Below are 21,624 nucleotides of genomic sequence, written 5' to 3'. Positions count from 1 at the left end.
AGCCTAAGTCTGGGCTCAGCTACAAAGACCCATGATACATTTAACATCTCCCACACAGGGAATACTCATGTGAATAAACCAGTAACCATAATTTAAATTTCCATGGATTTCCTAAAGGCTGAAAACGGGTCACCAAAACCCCTCTCTAAGTGACACAGGACCTGAGTCATGAGAAAGTCACCCAAGAATGCATTCTGCAGGCTCCCGGGGCCTGGCCTGTGCAGCTGCAATCCCTTGCGCCTGGCTTGAGGCTCCAGTGAACATTCTGGAATGCTGTGTACAGGAGCACCATGCCCCCCCCCCGACTTTTGATGGGACCATGTTACATGAAGTCACTCCAACAAGTTGAAGCATGACAAACACGCCAGCGGTGCACGCCTGTCATCCTAGCTACTCAGGAGGCTGAGCTCTGAGGATCACGGTTCAAAGCCAGCCCGGGAAGGAGCGTTTGCAAGACTCCTTCTCTAGTTAACCACCAGAAAACCAGAAGTGGAGTCGTGACTCAGTCATAAAGGACTAGCCTTGAGCAAAAAGCTCAGGGACAGCGCCCAGGCTCTGAGTTCAAGCCCCATGATAGACACTCCCCCCCCCAAAAAAAAAGCCAAAGAGCATCAATTTTATATAATTCAACTGACTAACTTCCACTACTAAGTTTGGAAAAAGGCCATTATCGTATGTTTTCTCAATGCTTTGAAAGCTGTTTATATGATCTGCTTGCAGCTGAGGTGTCAGAAGCAATCACTGAAACGAAACAAACAGAGAACCGCTCCAGCAGCATCCCGGGCAGTGTGAGCCCCGGCCCCGGCCGTATGCTGGGTCCCTGGATGCAGGGTGTGTGTTGGGTTCGGATGAGAGACGCACATCCAAGAAAGCACATCCAACTTTCTCGCTTCATCCTTGGACAGGCAGTGGGGGCATCAGCACCCCTCCTCCTCCTCCCTTCAGCGAGGAGTCTCTCCCGCAGGGCACAGCTGCCCCTTCGCGGGAGCCAGCGTCTCCTCTACCCGGACGGCACGCGCCGGGTATTCCCGCCACATCCTCTCCACAGCAGCAGACACAAGCCCTCCTCGGCACACAATTGAGCCGTTGAGCCTCACTGTTCTGAGAATGACACTGGGGATGGAACTTTGAAAAGACCTGGGAGGCCTCTTGCCTTAAAACCACAGGCCAAGACCAATCTGTAGAGCAGCAAATAAGCAAACCAGCGTTTCTTTAAATATGAGGGTTGAGTGCATCCGAGTACCTCAGCTATCGTAAGTCCTGCTTTCTTACACACATATGCACACACCAGTGCACAAGCACACAACCCAGGCCATAGCCTCGCCCTGTCCGGCACTCGGCATGCCCAGTCACGTGGGCCTCCGTGCAGTCCTTCAAACTCCCTGAGCTCTTCCGCACTCCCCCAAGCTGTCTCGCACAGCATTTGCGCCCAGTAGGAACTTTATCTATAGGTACTGAAGGAGTGGTAGAGACCATCTTTTTAAGTTAACTTTTTTGGTGCCAGTCCTAGGGCTTCAACTTAGTGCAGGGCATTATCCCTGAGCTTTTGCGCTCAAGACTGGTGTTCTACTACTTGAATCACAGCTCAGCTTCCAGCTTTTTGGTGGTCAGAAGGTCAGAGTCTTACATATTTTCCTGACTGGGCTGGCTTCAATCTGTGGTCCTCAGATTTTAGCTTTCTGAGTATAGCTAGGATTACAGGTGTGAGACTGGAACTTAGCCTGATATTCCATTTTAAAACAGCAACTGATGCTTAATATCCTAAGGCTTTATGTAGATGGTCCTTGTCTTCTATCACATAGAAGTGTGTGTGTGTGTGTGTGTGTGTGTGTGTGTGTGTGTGTGTGTGTGTGTGTGTGTGTGTGTGTGTGTGTGTGTGTGTGTGTGTGTGTGTGTGTGTACACAGGCTGCATTGGGAAGTAGACTCTGCATTCTATGCCTGCATTGTTAAGACATGCACAGACTTTCCTGTGCAGAGTTCCCTGTGTAACAAGCTAAGTTAGACGCCTTTTTGAATGTTAAAGGCAAAAGCTTTCAGTGGGAGGAAAAAAAATGCTTCTATTACTTGGTTTAAGAGAAATAGAGACATGCTGACCCCTAGTGGCGAATCTGGGGAATGACTTTTAAAGTAAACCTAGACCCAGTGCTGTGCAGAATCACACAGCTTTGCAATATACATTTCTCAATGTGTTGTTTGCTAAGTGTTTGTGCAGCTAAGGGTAGTCTCATCTTTTGTATTGAGTTTTACCACGCTGACATACACAGCAGCCCCCAACGATGATGTGGGAATGCCACCATTTGCAGTGGTAGAAAATTAAGATTTGACGCATTTCTTAGTAGAGACTTCTTAGAGATCTGAAATTAGCAAATTCCATGAACGAGATCACTTTAAAAGCCAACACACAGTCTTCCATTTCATTAGTCTCAGAGGAATATCAGGCTCTTATTTTAAGCTGTCTGTTGTTACTCGGCCTTGATGGTGAAAATTCTGTTTTTTCAACTAAGCAGCAAATCGTTGAGCACAGAATCTATGTGAGGCCTAAATACAATGACTCAGGATCCCTGCCAACGTGGTGCCTGGCATGCAGCACATGCAGCTAATGTTAGGGGCCATCCTCATCATCCCCATTAGATGGGCATTCTGCCCAAAGCACATCTCACGCTTGGCAGGTGCCGGTGCCACGCAATCGTGAGGAGCATGAACTACCAGAAGCACAGCTACTTGTATGTTATGAGGGGATTGGTCTTTATAGGAAGAGCACTGGAACCAGAGCACAAGGGAAATGTCCCACACTGTGCTAGGGAAAACAACGTCTAAACAACGAAAGCCTAATTATCCCCTCTCTCCTGCTTTAAAGACAAAAGACCCCTTTCTCCATAGAATCAAAGGCATTTACAGTGTCGTCATCAAAATTAGGGACTGGGTTTTATTAAACACAGCACCCAAGGCTTTCTTCCCAGGTTAACCCCTGTCCCACAGGTGGGTTCAGGCTGCCGGTACCAGCTCATTAAATACTTCAACACAAGAGGAATATTTCCTCATGAACACTTGAGGAGAGCAGCTATCAGATAACCAGTTCAGTAGAGTCGGGGGGGTGGGGTGGGGGGGAGATACCTGCAGGTTTTCAACTTCTTCTTTGTGTTCCCTCTTCAAGTGCAAAATAGCAGCTTGGTATTCTGTAAGATCACCAAAAAAAAAAAAAAAGAAAGAAAAAAAAAAACCAGTTACACAGATGTACAAAAATGAGTCAAAAAATTCATGTGAGCACCCTCTCCGAGTGCCCAGAGGCAGCCTATAACTGAGCATCATTTCCTGTAACCAGTGAGTTGAGCAGGTGCAGCAGGGAGAGCAGGTCTGGCCGGCGCCATCTTGGCCACATGGTAGAGGCTAGGGCTTGGCATCGTCTTCGTGGTGGGGATGGCGCAGCCCTCCCCGCCAGGTGATGGGTGTGCCCTCATCCCTGGAGACTGGGCAGACACCTGTCAGCCCAGTGCCTAGGACTGGGAGGTTCCGGTGACTGCCCCCAACCCGGCCAGCTCGCCAGGCCCGGCCATGTGTCTCTGGGTGCCTGTCATCTGCTGTCTCCTGGCTGTGCTCCAATAAGGACTGACTCAGGTGTTTGTCTTCAGGGAGGAATTAGTTTAGCCCCTCAGAGAACAAACAGAACCAACACAAACGTGCTAGAAGCAGGAGATAAGTGAAAGCTCTCTTGTGAGATCCGAGGAGCCTATTTTTTAAAAGCCCACGTGAAAGCATGTCTACTGAAGCACTAGGCCTGATTTCGGTCTTGAGATCAACCCCGGAAAGTTTAGAGCTGAGACTGAATTTCTGGCCCAATTTTCATCCAGATTCCCGTGCATCACACAGGGATCACTATACACACTATACACACAGGGACCCCGGATTCCTGTGCATCACACACAGATCACTATACACACAGGGACCCCAGATTCCTGTGCATCACACACGGATCACTATACACACGGGGACCCCAGATTCCTGGGTATCAGACACAGATCACTATACACACGGGGACCCCAGATTCCTGTGCATCACACATGGATCACTATACACACGGGGACCCCAGATTCCTGTGCATCACACATAGATCACTATACACACGGGGACCCCAGATTCCTGGGTATCAGACACGGATCACTATACACACAGGGACCCCGGATTCCTGGGTATCAGACACGGATCACTATACACACGGGGACCCCAGATTCCTGGGTATCAGACACGGATCACTATACACACGGGGACCCCAGATTCCTGGGTATCAGACATGGATCACTATACACACGGGGACCCTGGATTCCTGGGTATCAGACACGGATCACTATACACACAGGGACCCCGGGTTCCTGTGCATCACACATGGATCACTATACACACGGGGACCCCAGATTCCTGTGCACACAGATCACTATACACACGGGGACCCCAGATTCCTGGGTATCAGACACGGATCACTATACACACGGGGACCCCGGATTCCTGGGTATCAGACACGGATCACTATACACACGGGGACCCCAGATTCCTAGACCATATCAGAACTTAGAAGTCAGAGCATGGTCTTGAGGTTGAGTCCCAAACCATGTGCTCAGATACCTAAGCCCGAATCAATCCCAAGCCTCTGAGACTCACGGAAGGAGCATAAGTCAAGCAACCTTCTTGCAAAAGTCATGCGTTTTGGGAATCACATTTGCCCTCTGAATAAAAATTACACAGACCATATTTTGAAATTATCCATTCTATATCAATTGTCCCTCTAAGGGTGTGATGCTGTGGCTATGACTAATTCGTTAGGGTATTGACCAAGGCCACTCAGCAACACCCATTATTCATGTCCTTAAATCAATATTATCCTGCCATCGGTACCATAGCTACAGGTGTCAGAAAAACACTCCCATCCCGGTAAGAATGACAAGACAGTCTCTAGGGAGTGTGTAGGAGGAAGAAGTGGCTGCCTTTGGCAATAAACCTTCCATTCTGAGAGCTCTCGGAGAGTGGAGCAGGATAGAAAGGCTGTACAACAATGGCTATGAGCCGAGGTGCGTGATGACTCCACAATGTGACTTACTAGTGCGGCTACTCCCCACATAGTGAGGAGTTCAAACCCACAGCACGGGGAGATCAGGAGAGGGTGGTGGGTCACACAGGTCAAATACGAGGATGGTCATAATGGTAAAAAGAGAGCCTGCCCCAGTGTCCCGTAGCTTTGGAGCTCTGTAAACACACTGGGAAAGGAACCTGAGCCCCAGCAGGAGTTAATGAATGAATTAAAATGTCCCTGTCCACAGGAAGGAAGCCTGACATATGTCTTTAAAAAAGGGATTTATTACATGAAAGATGAAAAATGCGAAAGGCTCCTTCATGGAAGAATTCAGCATTCCGAGGAAAAATATGAAAGACCTGCCCTTCATAAAAAATAAAGCTCTTTCTAGTCAAGTATTTAATCTAATTGGTGCCTTTTCTTTTCGTAGCACCAATCTGCCTTTGTTTTTTAATCACTTTACAGAACCAAGTATCTGTGTACACAGAAATGACCAGCACACATTCCCAGCTTTGTCTCCTCAAGGCCTCTGAAATGTCTGAGAATATCTCAAGATTTTCATTCCAATAAGAACTCATGAGACACGGGGGTTCTTAGAGAATCTTACCCAATTGCGTGGCACTCAGGTGTGAAAAACTTCAAGAAAAGTACACCTATGGGGGGGGGGGCAGGAGGTGAAAGTATCACTCCCCAACACTAGGTGGCAGTCACAACACTGCACAGCTAGACCAAACCGGCTCCACCACCCCAAAGGACAAGGTCGAGGTGGAGGGCGTGGCTGCCGGTACCACCTGTCTCCTCTGCAAAAGGCAGGTCTGTGTGGACAGGGAACCCGCTGGGAAAAATCAGAACAAGTTCAGCTAACTTTAAAAGTTTCAGGTGAGCCTGTAGCCTTCCAGTTGTTACAGGTTCACACGGCTTGGTTCTGGGAAACCAAGAACACACGTATGTTAAAAACACATGTAGTATTAAAACTAGTACGTGTGGGTGTACATATGCACGTGTTTGTGTGTGCATATAACATTACATAGATGTGCATGCGTATTGTACATATATTATATTGCACATGCCATATACATATTGTGTGCCATGTGTATATGTAAGTATGTCTATATTATGTATAGATCTACATATACACGTGCACATATAAATACATATACTGTATGCATAGATCACAACAAAACCTTTCGTACAATTACTTTTTTTTCTTTTTGTCGATCATGGGACTTGAACTCTGGGCCTAGACACTGACCCTGTGCTCTTCAGCTCAAGGCAATACTCTACCCCTTAAGCTACCACACCACTTCCAGTTTCTGAGTGGTTCATTGGAGATAAGAGTCTCACGGACTTTCCTGCCTGGGCTGGCTTTGAACCGCGATCCTCAGATCTCAGCCTCCTGAGTAGCTAGGATGACAGGTGTGAGCCTCCAGCGCCCAGCTTACAATTACTTTTTAAAAGAATTTAAAAACAAGCTGGGCACTAGTGGCTCATGCCGGTCCTCCTAGCCACTCAGGAGGCTGAGATCTTAGGATGTAGTTTTGTATCTCCAATGAACCACTCAGAAACCAGATACGGAGCTGTGGCTCATGTAATAGAGCACTGACCTTGGGCACAGAGAAGCCCAGGGACAACGCCAGGCCCTGAGTTCAAGCCCCACAACTGACAAAAAAAAGAATTTAAAAACATTACCCCTAATTAATATATCTTAGAAACAAATGAGAAAAAGCAAGCAATTAAAAAATGGGTAAAAGAACAATAAACTCAAGGAAGAAGAGCTCCAATGGCTAATTGACATAAAGAGATAATTTCACTTGTCTTTAGCATAAGGCAAATTAAAATTAGTCTTCAAACACATAAATGCCATACTATCTACCCTGGAGAGTTTATGGTACTAAAACAAGTGTAAAGAAGTCCATGGGATTAGTAACAAACTCACTCAGGGGGAGGGGAAGGGAAGCTTCCAAATGTATTTTTAATGCTCTGTGTCTTTGGAAAGTAAGTGAATATAATCATGAAGCTGATGCAGCTAACATCATACACTTACCAAAAAAGCTAACAAATCTAACAACAAAAGTAATCATCACCATGCTAAGAGATATATAGTACACCAATGACAGAAACTGACAAGTCAAACAAAACACAATGACGGAGACCCCTCAAGAAATCCGAAGAAATATGGTCATACAGACTATGATCTCTTTCTGTAATGTAACTAAATTATATAGATTCTAAAAGAATAGACTAAAATTGAGAAAATTAAAAAACCAAAATCAGCAAGTTTAATTTTGAACAATTATATATGCAAGACTTATTTTAAGAAGGCAAGAGATACATGTTCTCTGAAGTTCTTGGAATGGTATCTACCACATAATGGACACATGGAGAAAACCCACTATGTGAAAATATGAAAATGATGCAGAAAAAAATCTTGATAAAGTGAAAGCTATTCTTGCTTTTTAAAAAAGAAAGCCTCTTAGCTCAGCAGAACGGGAAGGAACCCTATTTTTCAAGACCTTTTAGCAGTCTTCAGCCGTTAGGGTGCACTTGGGGCCAGAGTGAGAACGCCCTTATCTGCTTGCTCCGGGGCTAATGGGAGCCGGTCACGCTCCAGTCCCACAGCCGTTTCCACAGCGCCTTGCCCTGCTCACCACTGAGAGCCAGCGCTCAGAACATGCTTCGCACATGAGAGACGACTGAGATGCTTTACAACTGTCACACGTATATGGGATGGCGTGGGGGGGGGGTGCCTTCCACGCAGTCCTGCACAAGGAGGCCCACACACAACGCCGGAGAAAGGGCTGACCCAGGGAAACAGCACAAGGCTCTAAACACACAAGAAACTGAGGCGAAATGTTTCCATGCGGATGGTTAATAACCAAGCACTAATTTTAAGGTGAAATGTTTCCATGCGGATGGTTAATAACCAAGCACTAATTTTAAGGTGAAATGTTTCCATGCGGATGGTTAATAACCAAGCACTAATTTTAATTTCTCTATTTTTCAATTATTTTGAAATACCCATGAATCTCTCCTGTAAATAATAGGTTCAAATTTTCACACACATATAAGTGTATATATACACACTTACATGTATACATATATAGATATGTGTATAGACACTTATATACACATACATATATATTCTCTCCCCATATGAATAGTTTTGGCTTGACTACCTACCTCAGATAGAGTGAGTACACAAAACAGTAGAGGAAACGTGACATTGTTTGCGTGGCACGCGTGGGCACGGTATCTGGCTGAGATGCAGGGGGCCGGCCCCTGCGTCCACTGCACCTGACCCACTCACCGACACACTGTTCATGAAGGCTGACAACACAAGCCCCAGAGGAGAGGGTGAAGGTCAGTCTCTGGAGAGGCATGTGAAAGTCAGCCAGATGTAACTGGAATGAGAGTGTAATTTTCTCCTAAACCAGGCCAGGCGGGCACCCAGGAGGCCAGGCCGCCTGCCCAGGTTTCTAAGGGAGGCAGACACTTGTGTGCCCCACAGGGTGGAAAAGTACTCCAAAATACAACATAATTCAGTGGCTGCAGCCTTCCTGCCATATGCACAGGAGCTTAACTGGCGTCATCGTTACAGTTCAGAACTGAAGAACTGGATTTTTGTGTCTCTGTGTGTATTATTTGTGTGTGCATACTGTTTTCAAGCCTGAGCCTCTCACTTTTAACATCTAAGATGACATGCCTATGAGACAGAGAGAGAGACAGAGACAGAGAGATACAGAGACAGAGAGAGACAGAGAGACAGAGACAGAGAGAGAGAGAGAGAGAGGATGAGAATGAATTGAGGATAGAAAACCAAGTAGCGGCTTCTGGATTGGACATGGGGAGAGGCAGGTCACGTCCTGGGAACCCTGCCCAGAAAGGCAGTACACAGCACCATCCTCTAATCCAGCCCATGACCATCCATGGGGCTGTTTGGTATGTAAAAAACAAAACAGATGCTCAGCTATGATCAGCGTGCACTCAGGTACTCAACGTCAGTGTACGTATGTTCCATGTAATATTCATAGCTTGTCTAAAAAGATCGCATTTTATCTTGCAATTCGAGGTCTCTGAAGCTTTTTTTCTCCCAGGGCTGAGGACCGAACCCAGGGCCTTGCACGCGCCGGGCGGGCGCCCTTCCACTGGGCTAAACCCCCAGCCCCTCTCTGAAGATTCTTGATGGGAATTACGTACAGCAGGCCAAGGGTTATAGACACTGAGGACCACACAGGCAGACAAAGCATCAACCAGCATCTTTCAGATAGTCAGGAACACTGGCTGTAGACAGTTCAGTTTAACATGTCTTTTTAAAGAATATGGATTTTGTTGTACTTGTTCCTTTAGTTTTTCCTCTACATAACCTGACATTTCTAGACAACTGATTTCCTCATCACTAATTCAATGAAAAACTTCTAATCTTCCAAACAAACAGGGTGAATGGTATGACAGCAAATGAAGACAACATACACACACACACACACACACACACACACACACACACACACGCACACACGCACGCACGCACGCACATACACAGGCGCATGTATGCATACACCTGCACAAACGCACATGCACATGCACACATACTTTCCCTTCTTGTTCAGGATAAGGAATACATGAGCAATGGCATATATAGAGCAATACATTCACTGATACTACTGACAAAACAATGAAAACATTCCTGTTTGTAGTGATGCACTCAGGAAAGCCAGACACGTGTAGCTGACCACAGCTTTTTACTAACCTCAGAATCAGCATTAATGAGAATTAACCAACCCATTTAATCCCCCAAATCCTTTATTCCAGTGGCTTTCAATACTGCCTACGTATCAGAAGTACCTCTGGAGGTTGAGAAACCATTCATGCCTAGATCCCAACTCCAGAGATAGACTTGACTCACACAGGATGACGCCAGGCTCTGGGGTGCACAGAGCTCTCCCGGGTGATTCTGAGATGCAGCCAAGGAGGAGAACTACTCTCTGAGTGTCATCCTCCAGGAAAGCGGCCTGGAGGGGACAAGCCCCGTCTAAACTAGAGAAGGATGCCTTCCATCGGTCAGCCCACACTCTCCATTCAAGATGATGGAGCCACACAGCCAACTTTGCATCAAGACAAGAACGACGTTCCCCTGAAATGCCAGCGTGAATGACTAATCTCAGATGTTAGAATTATATACAAGGGGCCACAGATGGAAAAGAAGTTAAAATAGGAAGGTAAGACCTTTATTAGCAAATCCCACCAACTTTTAAGAAACACCAAGTAGGCAGCGTGTAATTCTCAGCTTAGTCAGACCACAAAGCCCAGCTTGCTGTTGGCTGTCAGCTCTCCACTGCCTAGCACTGACGGCCCCCGGTCAGGACCCTCTTCCCCAGAAGCCCTGTTGGAAGTTCAAAGCCAAGTCCTGACAAACCCTCACACAGATGCCAGCGCTTCACAGCACACACCTCTTCCATCTTACCAATGACAGACAACAAGAAGTCATTCTCATCACTTAGGATTAATACAGTAAGAAAAGAGTCACTGTCCCACCATAGAAAAATAATATGACTTCCAGAAAAATAAAGTGACTTCTCAGTCTTCAAATGAAAGCGAGTATGAGGAAATATAGGTGAACAAAAGTATAAAATCAAGTAATCTTAAAGACAGAATTCCAGGGGCCACCTAGGCCAGCTCTCCTTTCTCAAAACCCTTACAAAGAAATTAAGGTACAACTCCCCGAGCAAACTGACTGCTCTGCTCTGTAGCACAGTGAATCGTAGGTCCATTTTCAGAGGGAAGCACGCTTTATGGGCACACACAGCCGAGTGCAGGTCTCCTGACCGCCAGTTTGATGTTTTCTGCCGTACTCCACAGCCTCTCCATGGCGTTTTAGGTGGTAAGTGGAGCTTCAGCGAGCTGGAGGTGTTCAGTGGGGTGAACACACTGAAACAGCAGTGCTGAGGAGGGCAGCAGACCAGGAGCAATGCGAGTCACCAGGCAGCATGGCAGCCCGTTCACACAAGAGAATGCAACTCCATCGTGCTGCAGCCTGGATGGCGGATAATTTCCTCCAGCAGTGTTTGCAGTTCAGAAAAGGATGGGGAGAGACAAATGTGTGGAGCTCCCCGGGGTTGGGGTAGACCAGATGCCTGCTCCAGGAGGCAATGGTGTGGAGACATGAAGGGGATTGCTGCGGATCCTGGAGAAGCAGGAAGGGCAGACGGGGTGGAGACAGATGTATGGAGTCCAGTTCCTGAGAAAGAACATGCACGTGTGCTTTTGGAGAACGGAGGGAGAAGCCAGAATGATGAAAAGGTGGTGGACAGAAGTGGGAAGGCTATTATTTATCATTCCAGAAAAGTAACCCTCTCGAGTAAACAGGTCTAGAAAATGAACAGGACAGGGTTAGCTGACTGAAGTGAGGAGAGGCAGGACCTGGAACTGAGGAGTAGAGACCAGACCCAGGAGGTTGAGCCACCAGTGTACTCAGGTAGACAGACAGCCGTGAGGGTTTCACATGGCAAATTCCAGAAAACCTCGCAAGGCCCTGAGAACCCAAAGGTCACGTGACAGATGGTGACTAAGAGATCACCCCTTACAAACTCGGAACAACGGAACCGGATGCTGGGGGCTCAGGCCCGTAATCCTAGCGTCTCAAGAGGCTGAGGTCTGAGGATGGAGGTTTGAAGCCAGCCTGGGCAAGAACGTCAGTGTGATGCTTAACCCCAATTAACCATAAAAATGCTGAAACCAGAGCCGTGGCTCAAGTGGTAGAGTGCTAACCTTGAGCCAAAAAAAGCTCAGGGCTATGTCCAGGCCCTGAGTTCAACCTCCACAAGTGGCACAAAAAAAACCCCAGCAACAACAATAAAAAAAACACAAAAACCACACACACACAGCAGGTGCTGACTCTTCTCTGTCGCTACCGCCTCGACCAGCAAGGAAGACGCGACACCGGACTCTTCTCTCTGCAGTTTATTCAGGACCTTTGTGTAATCTTCTGACCCCAACCCCGGGGAGAATTCCCCACAGCCTTAAGTACCCGCTGGGTAGCCAACCCTGATACGCCACGTGGGAACCACCAATAGGTTCAGGTGCGCGGAAGCAAGCCAGATTCTTTGCCTTAGCCATATCAGGAGTTGTTTACCACAGAGAGCACTCGCCATCGGGAAGGCGGAGGGCGGAAGCTGGCACCATCTTCCAGGTGCGGCCTCTCGCAGCTCTCTACAGTTCCCCCTTTTTTGTTTAAAGAACACAGATGAGAACAGAGGTCTGATCCCTGTTGTGCAATTGCAAGGACTGCATACAAGCCTTCTCCCAGAGGGCGCCTTCTCTAGGGATGACTCGGCCTGTCCATTGATTCGTTTTTCACAAGGACGGGAAAAGGCGAATCGAACCCGTGTGCAATCAAACATGCTCTCCTCGAGGGCAAAACTCATGCCTCTCGACTGCAGTACTTTGGCTTTGCAATCTGTGTTCATTGTTTTAGGGTGGCAAGCCATGCTTAGGGGGACTGACCTGCTCCAATGACTGTAAAGGCTTGGATAATCATGGCTGCACTGCGACGCTGAGAACCTCTAATTTGGCAAATGCACCACAGACATACCAAGGAAGCTAACACCAGGAGGCCTATCAGGGCTCCCAAACCCGCCCCCTCCTTGAGATGAATCATAGCAGCGGAGATCCATGAAGATAACCCCTCCGCCAGGCATCCACTCGGGTCGAGTTCACCATGACGATGGCAACCCTGAGCTGTTCCATCAGGCTGTCGAACTCCCCAGTTCAATTACCTAAAAGATAACTAAACAACTGTTTAGACAAATTTGCAGCGTTTTTTGAATAGGTTTTTTCCTGGGCCTGAACTCTGGGCCTGGGCATAGCTGTCCCTCAGCTCTTCAGCTCAAGGCCAGCGCTCTACCACTTGAGTCACAGCGTCACTTCCGGCTTTTTTCATTTCTTTTTGCTTATGTGGTACTGAGGAATCAAACCCAGGGCCTCAGGCATGCAAGGCAAGTGCTCTACCACTGAGCCACCTTCCCAGCCCCTTTCTTCTGGGTTAATTGCACCACAGCAGCAGCTAATCCAGCATTAGTTAGTGGTCCGCCCAGCTCTCTGCAAACTTTCATCCATGCTTCCAGTCCCCTGTTCTTATATGGGGTTATGGCGGCTCTGCATTCCTTAGTGCACTGCTCGTAAACAAGCTGTTTAATTAATGGCATGGCTGCGTCTGGGTCACCAAAAATTCTGCCAGCAGCCTCGACCATACGAGTAACAAAGTCCGAAAACGGCTCCATAGAGCCCTGCAGGATTTTGGTGAGATTGCCACTCACCTCGCCTTTATTTGGTAAGGCCTTCCATGCCTTTATGCCAATTTTATTGATTTGTTCATAAACTTGAACCAGGTAGCCTATCTGCTGATTGGCGAATCTCCCCTGTCCAAGCAGCATATCTCTGTCCCAAGCTGGGTTTCCCCCAGCCTGATTGGCCGCAGCCTCTTCACTAGCAAATTCAATCAAAAAGGCCTTCCAATCTAAATACTGACCTGGGCTCAAACAAGCTCGTGCGAGCCCACTCCAATCACCGGGTGTCATGCAATGTCTGTTTAGGGCCTCCACCTGGGCTACAGTAAAGGAGGCTGTGATTCCATATGTCCGCACAGACTCAGCTAAAGATTTTATAACCTTAAAATCTAAGGGTTCATGATATCGCTGTCCCTGTGGATCCTGAAATATTGGACAGGCTAGATGTAACTCGGTTCTGACCGCTTTCCACACGCCTGGGCTGAAAGAACAGCCGGGGCTGCCACTTCCGGGGTCCTCCGCATAGAGCGGAGGGGCCGAAGGTGTGGGGCGGTGCACGGAGGGTGTGCATTCGTCTTTATCTGGGTCCTCTCTCTCCTTCCCTTTCCTCCTCTTTCTTATCTTTGTTTTTTCTATTTGTTCTATGAGTGATTGTAGTTCCTCTGAGTCTGTAGACTCAGAGGTCTCTAGTTCGGCAAAATCAGGGTATGACCCCCCCCCCCCCCCCCCGCTCTCCTCCTTTTTGCTGTCTGCCCTTTCTGATCTTTCTTCCTGCAGCATTTCTAAGGCGGCCTGACCATTCTCTACCGCCTCACTGCAACGCTGGTCCTCAAGACAGCCTCTTATCAGTTTCCATACTGGTCTCACTCCGCTCTTAAGCGTTCCTTGTTCAGAGGCAAAATCTAGGTCCCTCCCTAGTTTCTCCCAAGAGGCCACCGTGAGGCTTCCGGAGACAGCGAACCACGGGGCAACGATGTCACATTCATTCAAAAATCTCTCTAAAGTACTCTTTTTTATTTTTAACTTTTTTGAGTGCAGTAGCTCATTGAGAGCCAAAAAAATTGGGTGCGAAGAAGAAGCGCCCATGTTTTAAACATTTAAAGCTGGTAAACAAACTTTTACTTTCACTTTTGGCTACTCTATTGACTAGCCCCGGGTTCTCACTCTCTCTTTATCTACCGAGAAGAGCAAAAATCCCCCCGCTCTTGTGGCGGATTCCCCTTTTACCTGGGAACTTACTCCCTGCTCTTGTGGCGGATTCCCCTTTTACCTGGGAACTTACTCCCCGCTCTTGTGGCGGATTCCCCTTTTACCTGGGGACTTACCCCCGCTTTTGTCGCGGATTCCCCTTTTACCTGGGAACTTACCGGTGCACCACCCTGACCGCAGAGAGTTCTGAGTCCCCGTACGGGCCACCACATGTCGCTACCGCCTCGACCAGCAAGGAGACGCGACACCGGACTCTTCTCTCTGCCGTTTATTCAGGACCTTTTTTTAATCTTGTGACCCCAACCCCGGGGAGAATTCCCCACAGCCTTAAGTACCCGCTGGGTAGCCAACCCTGATATGCCACGTGGGAACCACCAATAGGTTCAGGTGCGCAGAAGCAAGCCAGATTCTTTGCCTTAGCCATATCAGGAGTTGTTTACCACAGAGAGCACTCGCCATCGGGAAGGCGGAGGGCGGAAACCGGCACCATCTTCCAGGTGCGGCCTCTCGCAGCTCTCTACACTTCTCCCTCACACTCAGTCTACCAGGAAACACTGAGGGCCCCAGTCAGATATATCCAGAACTCAGTTATGCTTTACTGCCTCACCATCTGCTGTGCAAACACAGCCCCCTGCCCAGACTGCCAGTCATCTCCTAATAGCTCCCCTGAAACCGTGGGCTGGGTCCATTCCCCCAAGTCCTTGCCCTAGCCCTCAGTCTACCTAGCGGGCTACCCATAGGGAGCCTTTCTGAACACAGGAAGGCTATGGTGTCACAGCTCTGCTCCAAGATCCCTGGTAACTCCCCATTTCACTGGGGAGATCACACCAACCTTACAACAGACTCCAATGTGCTATATCCAGGGGTCCCAAGTCTATACATCATGGACCCCCTTGGAGGGTGCACGAGTCTACAGACCCCACTCTAAAATAACCCTTTTACATGTATTTTTAAAAAGCATAATAAATGACTAATGAAAGTTTTATGATTACAAACACATTTCAGGGTACCGCCATGACTACAATATGGTCTGATTACATCTGTGATTGGTGCTAAGCTCAGGGGCTCTATCTAGTACCTGGACAAATGCTGCCCGTACTCAGATGAGAATAAATGCTAACTGTCAGTTACATGACAAAACCCAAAGCTAAGGGACTCTTGCATCTGTGCATGGCCCCTTGGGGTGCATGAAGAGCCCCTGGCACCCAGTGGTCTGGAGCCGGACTCCTGGCTGCCGGGCTCCTGCGGCCTGGTGCAAGGCTCCTGCTCTGTGGCAGAACTCTGCGAAGAGGACAAAAGGGTTCTGGCTGGCTCAGAGCCCCATGGCAGCTTCCATCTCACCAGCAGCACACCAGCCAGCCCTCTCCTGACAGCCAGCCTGCCTTCCACGTTCATCACCGCCATGACCCAGACAGGGGAGTGGCAGGACCCCCTGTGGACCATTCCCAGTGGTGACACCCTTTTCCCAAGGACAGCTTAATCGAAGCAGTCTGTGGCAGTCAAAGGTGAGAGGGGAATGGGAAGACTCAGTCTTTTTCTGTTTTCCTCCACTACTGGGGTTTGAACTCGGGGCCTTTGGCTTGCCAGGCAATGCCCTCCCGCCCAAGCTAGACGTCCAGCCCCTCTGGCTTGTTTTTCAGATAGGGTCTTATACACACACACACATGTATACATGAATGCACACACAAACATGCCTCCCTAGGCCTCCTGCATAGCTGGTGTTACAGGTGCTTACCACCGTAGCTGGTTTGCCCGTTGAGATGGGATCTTGCTAACTTTTTGTTTTGAACCTTAATCATCCCAATGTCCACCTCCTGAGTCGTTGAACACAGGCAGAATTTGAAAGATAAGGGAGCAGATAAGTAATTTATCAGCTTTGAAAGCTATGAGATAATGATTTTGTTGGCTAGGATGGAAAATACGTGGCTCATCACAGAGACTCTAGGCCAATGGTAGAATTTCGCTCCATCTGATTGTTGCAAAAATGTAATTCCTTGTTGCTAAGAAATAAGATAAGTTACTGAGAAAATAACTTTGAGTTCATTTTAGGAAAATCAACCTAGATAGAACTCCAGGTACCTAAGATACATTTTATTCAAGAATTGAATAATCTATAAACATAACAAACAAATACATGTCCATTCTAAATCCCACTTTCCTCCCAGGCTGAGGAAAAAAAAAAGTTCAACGCAACATGACTCCTTCCTTTCTGAAAAGGAGTAGGAGCCATCCAGCAAACCCAGCTATCTTCTGCGTTCATACATAGATGAGTCTCACACCATCCGCAGGCCAGTAGGACCTCTGACCCTGCCTCCCACCGCTCCTCACCCCAGTGGCAGCAGCCATTCTGGATGAATCGTTCAACACCGTCTCCACTGCCTGCCCTCTGGACCACAGGAGCTGCAAGGTTCTCTTCCTGGGTCCCTCCCCTCCCTTCCAGACTCACACAATCTGTCATGCCACCAGAGGAGTCTTCCCACCACAACACCTGGCTCTGTTTCCCCTGTCCCCCACCTTCTCCAGCAGGGAAGGCTGTCTCTCTCCAGGCCCGGCCTCTTCCTGTGTGCACGCCATTACCTTGGTCCTCATATAACCACAAGCAAGCCCTGTTGTCCTTCCTCCCCATGAACAGGAGCATGCTCTGCCTTGCCCATCTGCTTTGCCCAGACCTCCAAGATGGCTGCTCAGGTGGGCCTGAGAGCGGTCCCGTTGAGTTCAGCTGCATGCTCACACGCTTCTACAAGAGCACCTAGAATGCCCACTGCACTTACTGGACACATATTGCCCTCTCCTACTCTACCTTCTGTCACCTATCTACCCACACCTCAGTCAGAAAAGAAGAAAGAAAAGGCACCTATGCAGAGGGCACCTCTGCGTTCCAAGCGCCCAGTGCCCTTGCCAGTACACAGCAGATGCTCAGTAAATACCTGCTGTATGAATGAGTGCACAGCCATCAATGAATCAAGGCGTTTCTAAACAAGAGTTAGATCTGATCTAGAAGAATCTCGACTCTAATGTCAGGGGCACTTACCTGTGACTTCTCACAGTACAGCACAGGTAAGAGTATGTGTTCTGACAAAGTCAATAAAATCCCCTAGGAGTCATCCGGGCCCTGCCACGCAGCTCAGCACACAATGGTAGCTTTCTATCAGAGTTCACTGCCACCTATCCCCGACAGTGGTACACTGAAGGGTCTCCAGGTTAGCAATGGCTCAGAGGACAGACCTGAAAACCAGTTAGCAGATTCTATTTTAACAAATTTAGTTCCCTATCAAGATCATTTTATACTTTGTTATTTAAAATACAAAAAAAAAGTCTAGGTAGTTTTCTTTATCTTGAATGTAACAAGGTTGATTATTTTGGAGAAGACTTCTCATTATTCAAGATGACTGGAACAACCATGAAATTGAATTCAGCACTTCATCAGGATCACACAGAACCAACAATTCAAGAAAGTAGCAATGGCCCCACATGAATAAATCTAAAATACACACCACTGATCAAATTCAAGAAAACCAAATGTACTGAAAGTCACCTTAATAGGTATACTCCTATTGCAGAAAAGGCAAATTACCTTTTAACAGGAACCTAGGTCTAGAAGAATGATAATTGAAAAAGAATCTCCATCCAATATAATCTCAAAACTGGAAACTATTTGAAAGAAGAATAACAAGAAGATGTTTACTAGTCACCTTTTCTGCTTTGTTTTTAAAGTCCTAGCCAGTAGTGCATCTTATTTTTCCAGTACTAACAATCGAATTCACAAATAGGTAGAGGCAATGAATGAACATTCCCTTCAAAATAAATTCTCTTCAAAATAAATGCATGGTCAACAGGCACAGAGGGAGGTGAGCAGTACCTTAAAGACCAGAGAACTCAAATCAAACCATAACTGCTCCACACATAAGAAGACAGAGACTGGGAAACGGAAGTCAGTGATGTCCAGGATGTGGAGAAATAGGGGCTTCTTCATGTCAAACAGGAATGTTAATTATGTAGCTGTCACTAGGTGCTGGTGACTCACACCTGTAATCCTAGCTACTCAGGAGACTGAGATCTAAGGATCACAGTTCAAAGCCAGCCCGGGCAGGAATGTTCATGAGACTCTTATCTCTGATTAACCACCAGAAAACCAGAAGTGGCATTGTGGCTCAAGTGGTAGAGCCCTTGCCTTGAGCTGAAGAGCTGAGGGACAGAGCCCTGGCCCAGAGTTCAAGACCCACCACCACCACCACACCACCACCACCACCACCAACAACAACAACAAAACACAGCTGTCATGAGAAGCAGTGTGGAGGTTCTTAAAATGACCATATGACCCAGAAATTCTTCTTCTGAAAGCATAATTTTAAAGAGGTATTTGTTCAGATGAATGGATAGAAAACATGTGATAAGACATATTCAAGAGACAATTCCTTAACTTTAAAGGAAAGGAGCCCCTGTCAGATGCTATGGCGCAGATAAACTTTGGTTCGTAGTGTCAAGTTCATCTGTGTAATACTATCCATGTAACACTTCGGCTAAGCATAATGAGGTGTTCACTAAAGATAACCAAACAAACACTGTATAATTTCACTCACATGAAGTGCCTAATCATACATGTGATTTCACTTGTACAAAGTTTTTAACCATGCGCACAACTTCACTTATACAAAATATCTAAACTAATCCTACTGAACTGAATATAGTTAAAAATGGTTAAAATGGTAAGTTTTGTTTCATGTTCAAACGTAACTACCAAGGTGGTCATTTTTGTGCCATGTATGCTTCCTTACATTAAAAATAAGTTGCCAGGAGCCAGTGGCTCACGCCTGTAATCTTAGCTGAGATCTGAGGATCGCAGTTCAAAGCCAGCCCAAGCAGGAACATCCATGAGACTCTTATCTCCAATAAAACCACCAGAAAACCGAAGTGGGTCCCTCAAAATGGCAGAATGCTAGCCTTGAGCAAAAAGAGCAAGGTCCTGAGTTCAAGCCTAGGACTGACAAAAGTGTTATGCTCTGTCTATCTAAAAACCACAACACTCTCAACACAGACTACGAGAACAGAATAAAACCAAGAAAATCAATAGCTCTGGGATATTAACAGCACTGACTGGAAAAATAATCGGAGGAATACTATTTGGGGTGCTACACTTACGTAAACGCAGTTACTTGAACGTATTCATTCCCCCCACATTTTGTTAGTACCAGCTACTCACACAGGGGGTTCGGTTCCGCTGTCCCTGCAGGCATGCCACACTCCTCGGCCAGACTTTGCCTCCCCTCCCCCTCTTCGCAAGCCATCTCAACAACCTTCACTGCCCAGTTCCCATTTCCGCACGGTTACGCTCACAACGTATGGTGAGCATGCCCAGCCGCCTCCCCTGGCCACCCCCTCCCTGCACGGGCACGCACGCTGCCACAGGGCCCGCCGCACACCCCGCCACCCCGTCAGACGGATCTCACCACGGTGTTCCACACATGCCTCTCTGTGCCTCAATCAGATTCACATTCCCTCTTCCCTCTTTCCCTCATTAGAGAAAAATCCTATTTATAAGCAAACACCCAGAAATAAAGTTAAAGGCACAAAAGCTTAACCATGAAAACTCCATCAGCTTACAAACAGCGTGAAGTCAGTCCTGAGCAGCTGAGGGAGCAGCTCTGCTTCTGGATGGGGAAGCAACATGGTAAGTCCCCTCACAAACCCAGCCGAATTTCAGACAATATCTCAGTGGTGTCCGTCACCGGAAACTGAGAAGATCTTTACATTTTATATTAAAGAGAGGTGAAGTAGAAAAAATAACACCGGGCTTAAAAAGCCACATCTGAAAGGAATTTATCTCTGAAAGCGGAGTGGCACTCTCAGTGGTTGTTAGAAGGGACCCTGGCAGGTGGGTATCCGCTTGCACAAAATAACAATTTTGATTTCAAAATGAGCCAACACTGGTAAGCTCTTTAAATGCATTACCTCATTGAACATGAAAAGAAAAGAATCTGAAGCAAAAGTAAAGAATCTGAAGTACAAAAAAATGTTACCAATTTGTCAGAGTCACATAGCCAGCAGTTGCTGAAGCTTAAAACTGGATCTCATGACCCACACCCCAGTCAGCAGCCCACGGACACTCTTGACACACCCCATCGAAACCACAAATACTCAATGGAGTAAACATCCAGACATTTGTATATTAGTTAATATATATGTGTGTACACACACACACATATAGTTCAACTTTATGTCAGGGAAGGCATCCTTAAAACTATGAATTCCAACAACAAATCTGAAAGGATTTGTCTATATATAACTTTGTCAGCCAGCACCGGTGGCTCACGCCTGTCATCCTAGCTACTCAGGAGGCTGAGATCTGAGGATCACGGTTCAAAGCCAGCCCGGGCAAGAAAGTCCATGAGACTCTTACCTCCAATAAACCACTAGAAAACCAGAAGTGGTGCTGTAGCTCAAGCAGTAGAGTGCTTGCCTTGAGCAGAAGAGCGCAGGGACAATGCCCAAACCCAGAGTTCAAGCCTCATGACTGATCAAAAAACAAAGCAAAAAAAAAAAAAAAAACTTTCTCAGCCAGGTGCTGGCGGCTCACATCTGTCATCCTAGCTACTCAAAAGGCTGAGATCTGAGGATCATGGTTCAAAGCCATCCTGGGCAGGAAAGTCATGAGACTCTTATCTTCCCATGGGAAGTGGAGCTGTGGCTCAACATGGTAGAGTGCTCACCTTGAACGAAAAAGCTCAGCAACAGTACACAGGCCCACTACCAACCAAAAAGAAAATACTTCCTCACAATAAAAGACATTACAAGCTGGCAACTGGGGGTACAATGTACACAACCATCACTGGACTCACTTCCCTGGTGCAAACGAAGGTCTTTTAAACTAGGGAGAAACAAGACTAATAATCTACTTAAAAGGAGAGAATTCCAGCAAGCAAGTCATCAAAGAAGAAGGCCAAAGGGTCAATAAACACATGAAAGATGTCAAACCCTGCTTGTATCAAAAAGACACAAACTAAGACCTGATGTATGCATTTCAGCCCTTAGCTCGGTGATGTGCAAGGCTTGGTATATATGAATGTGAGCCA

General features: G+C 47.2%; 1 protein-coding gene across 1 annotated transcript in view; it reads right to left on the bottom strand.

Moving 5' to 3' along the window:
• The window catches only part of Fmn1 (formin 1), a 225,881-nt gene that overhangs the window by 120,083 nt on the left and 84,174 nt on the right, over positions 1 to 21,624 (bottom strand). The window contains 1 exon segment of the mRNA XM_070005715.1: positions 3,116 to 3,177. Coding sequence (XP_069861816.1) covers positions 3,116 to 3,177 — 62 coding nt within the window.

This window comes from Dipodomys merriami, unplaced genomic scaffold (genome assembly GCF_024711535.1).
Source record: "Dipodomys merriami isolate MVZ:Mamm:240054 unplaced genomic scaffold, mDipMer1.0.p SCAF_69, whole genome shotgun sequence".
Classification (NCBI taxonomy): domain Eukaryota; kingdom Metazoa; phylum Chordata; class Mammalia; order Rodentia; family Heteromyidae; genus Dipodomys; species Dipodomys merriami.
Note: the sequence above shows the minus strand (reverse complement) of the source record. Positions and strands in the feature narration are given on the sequence as shown.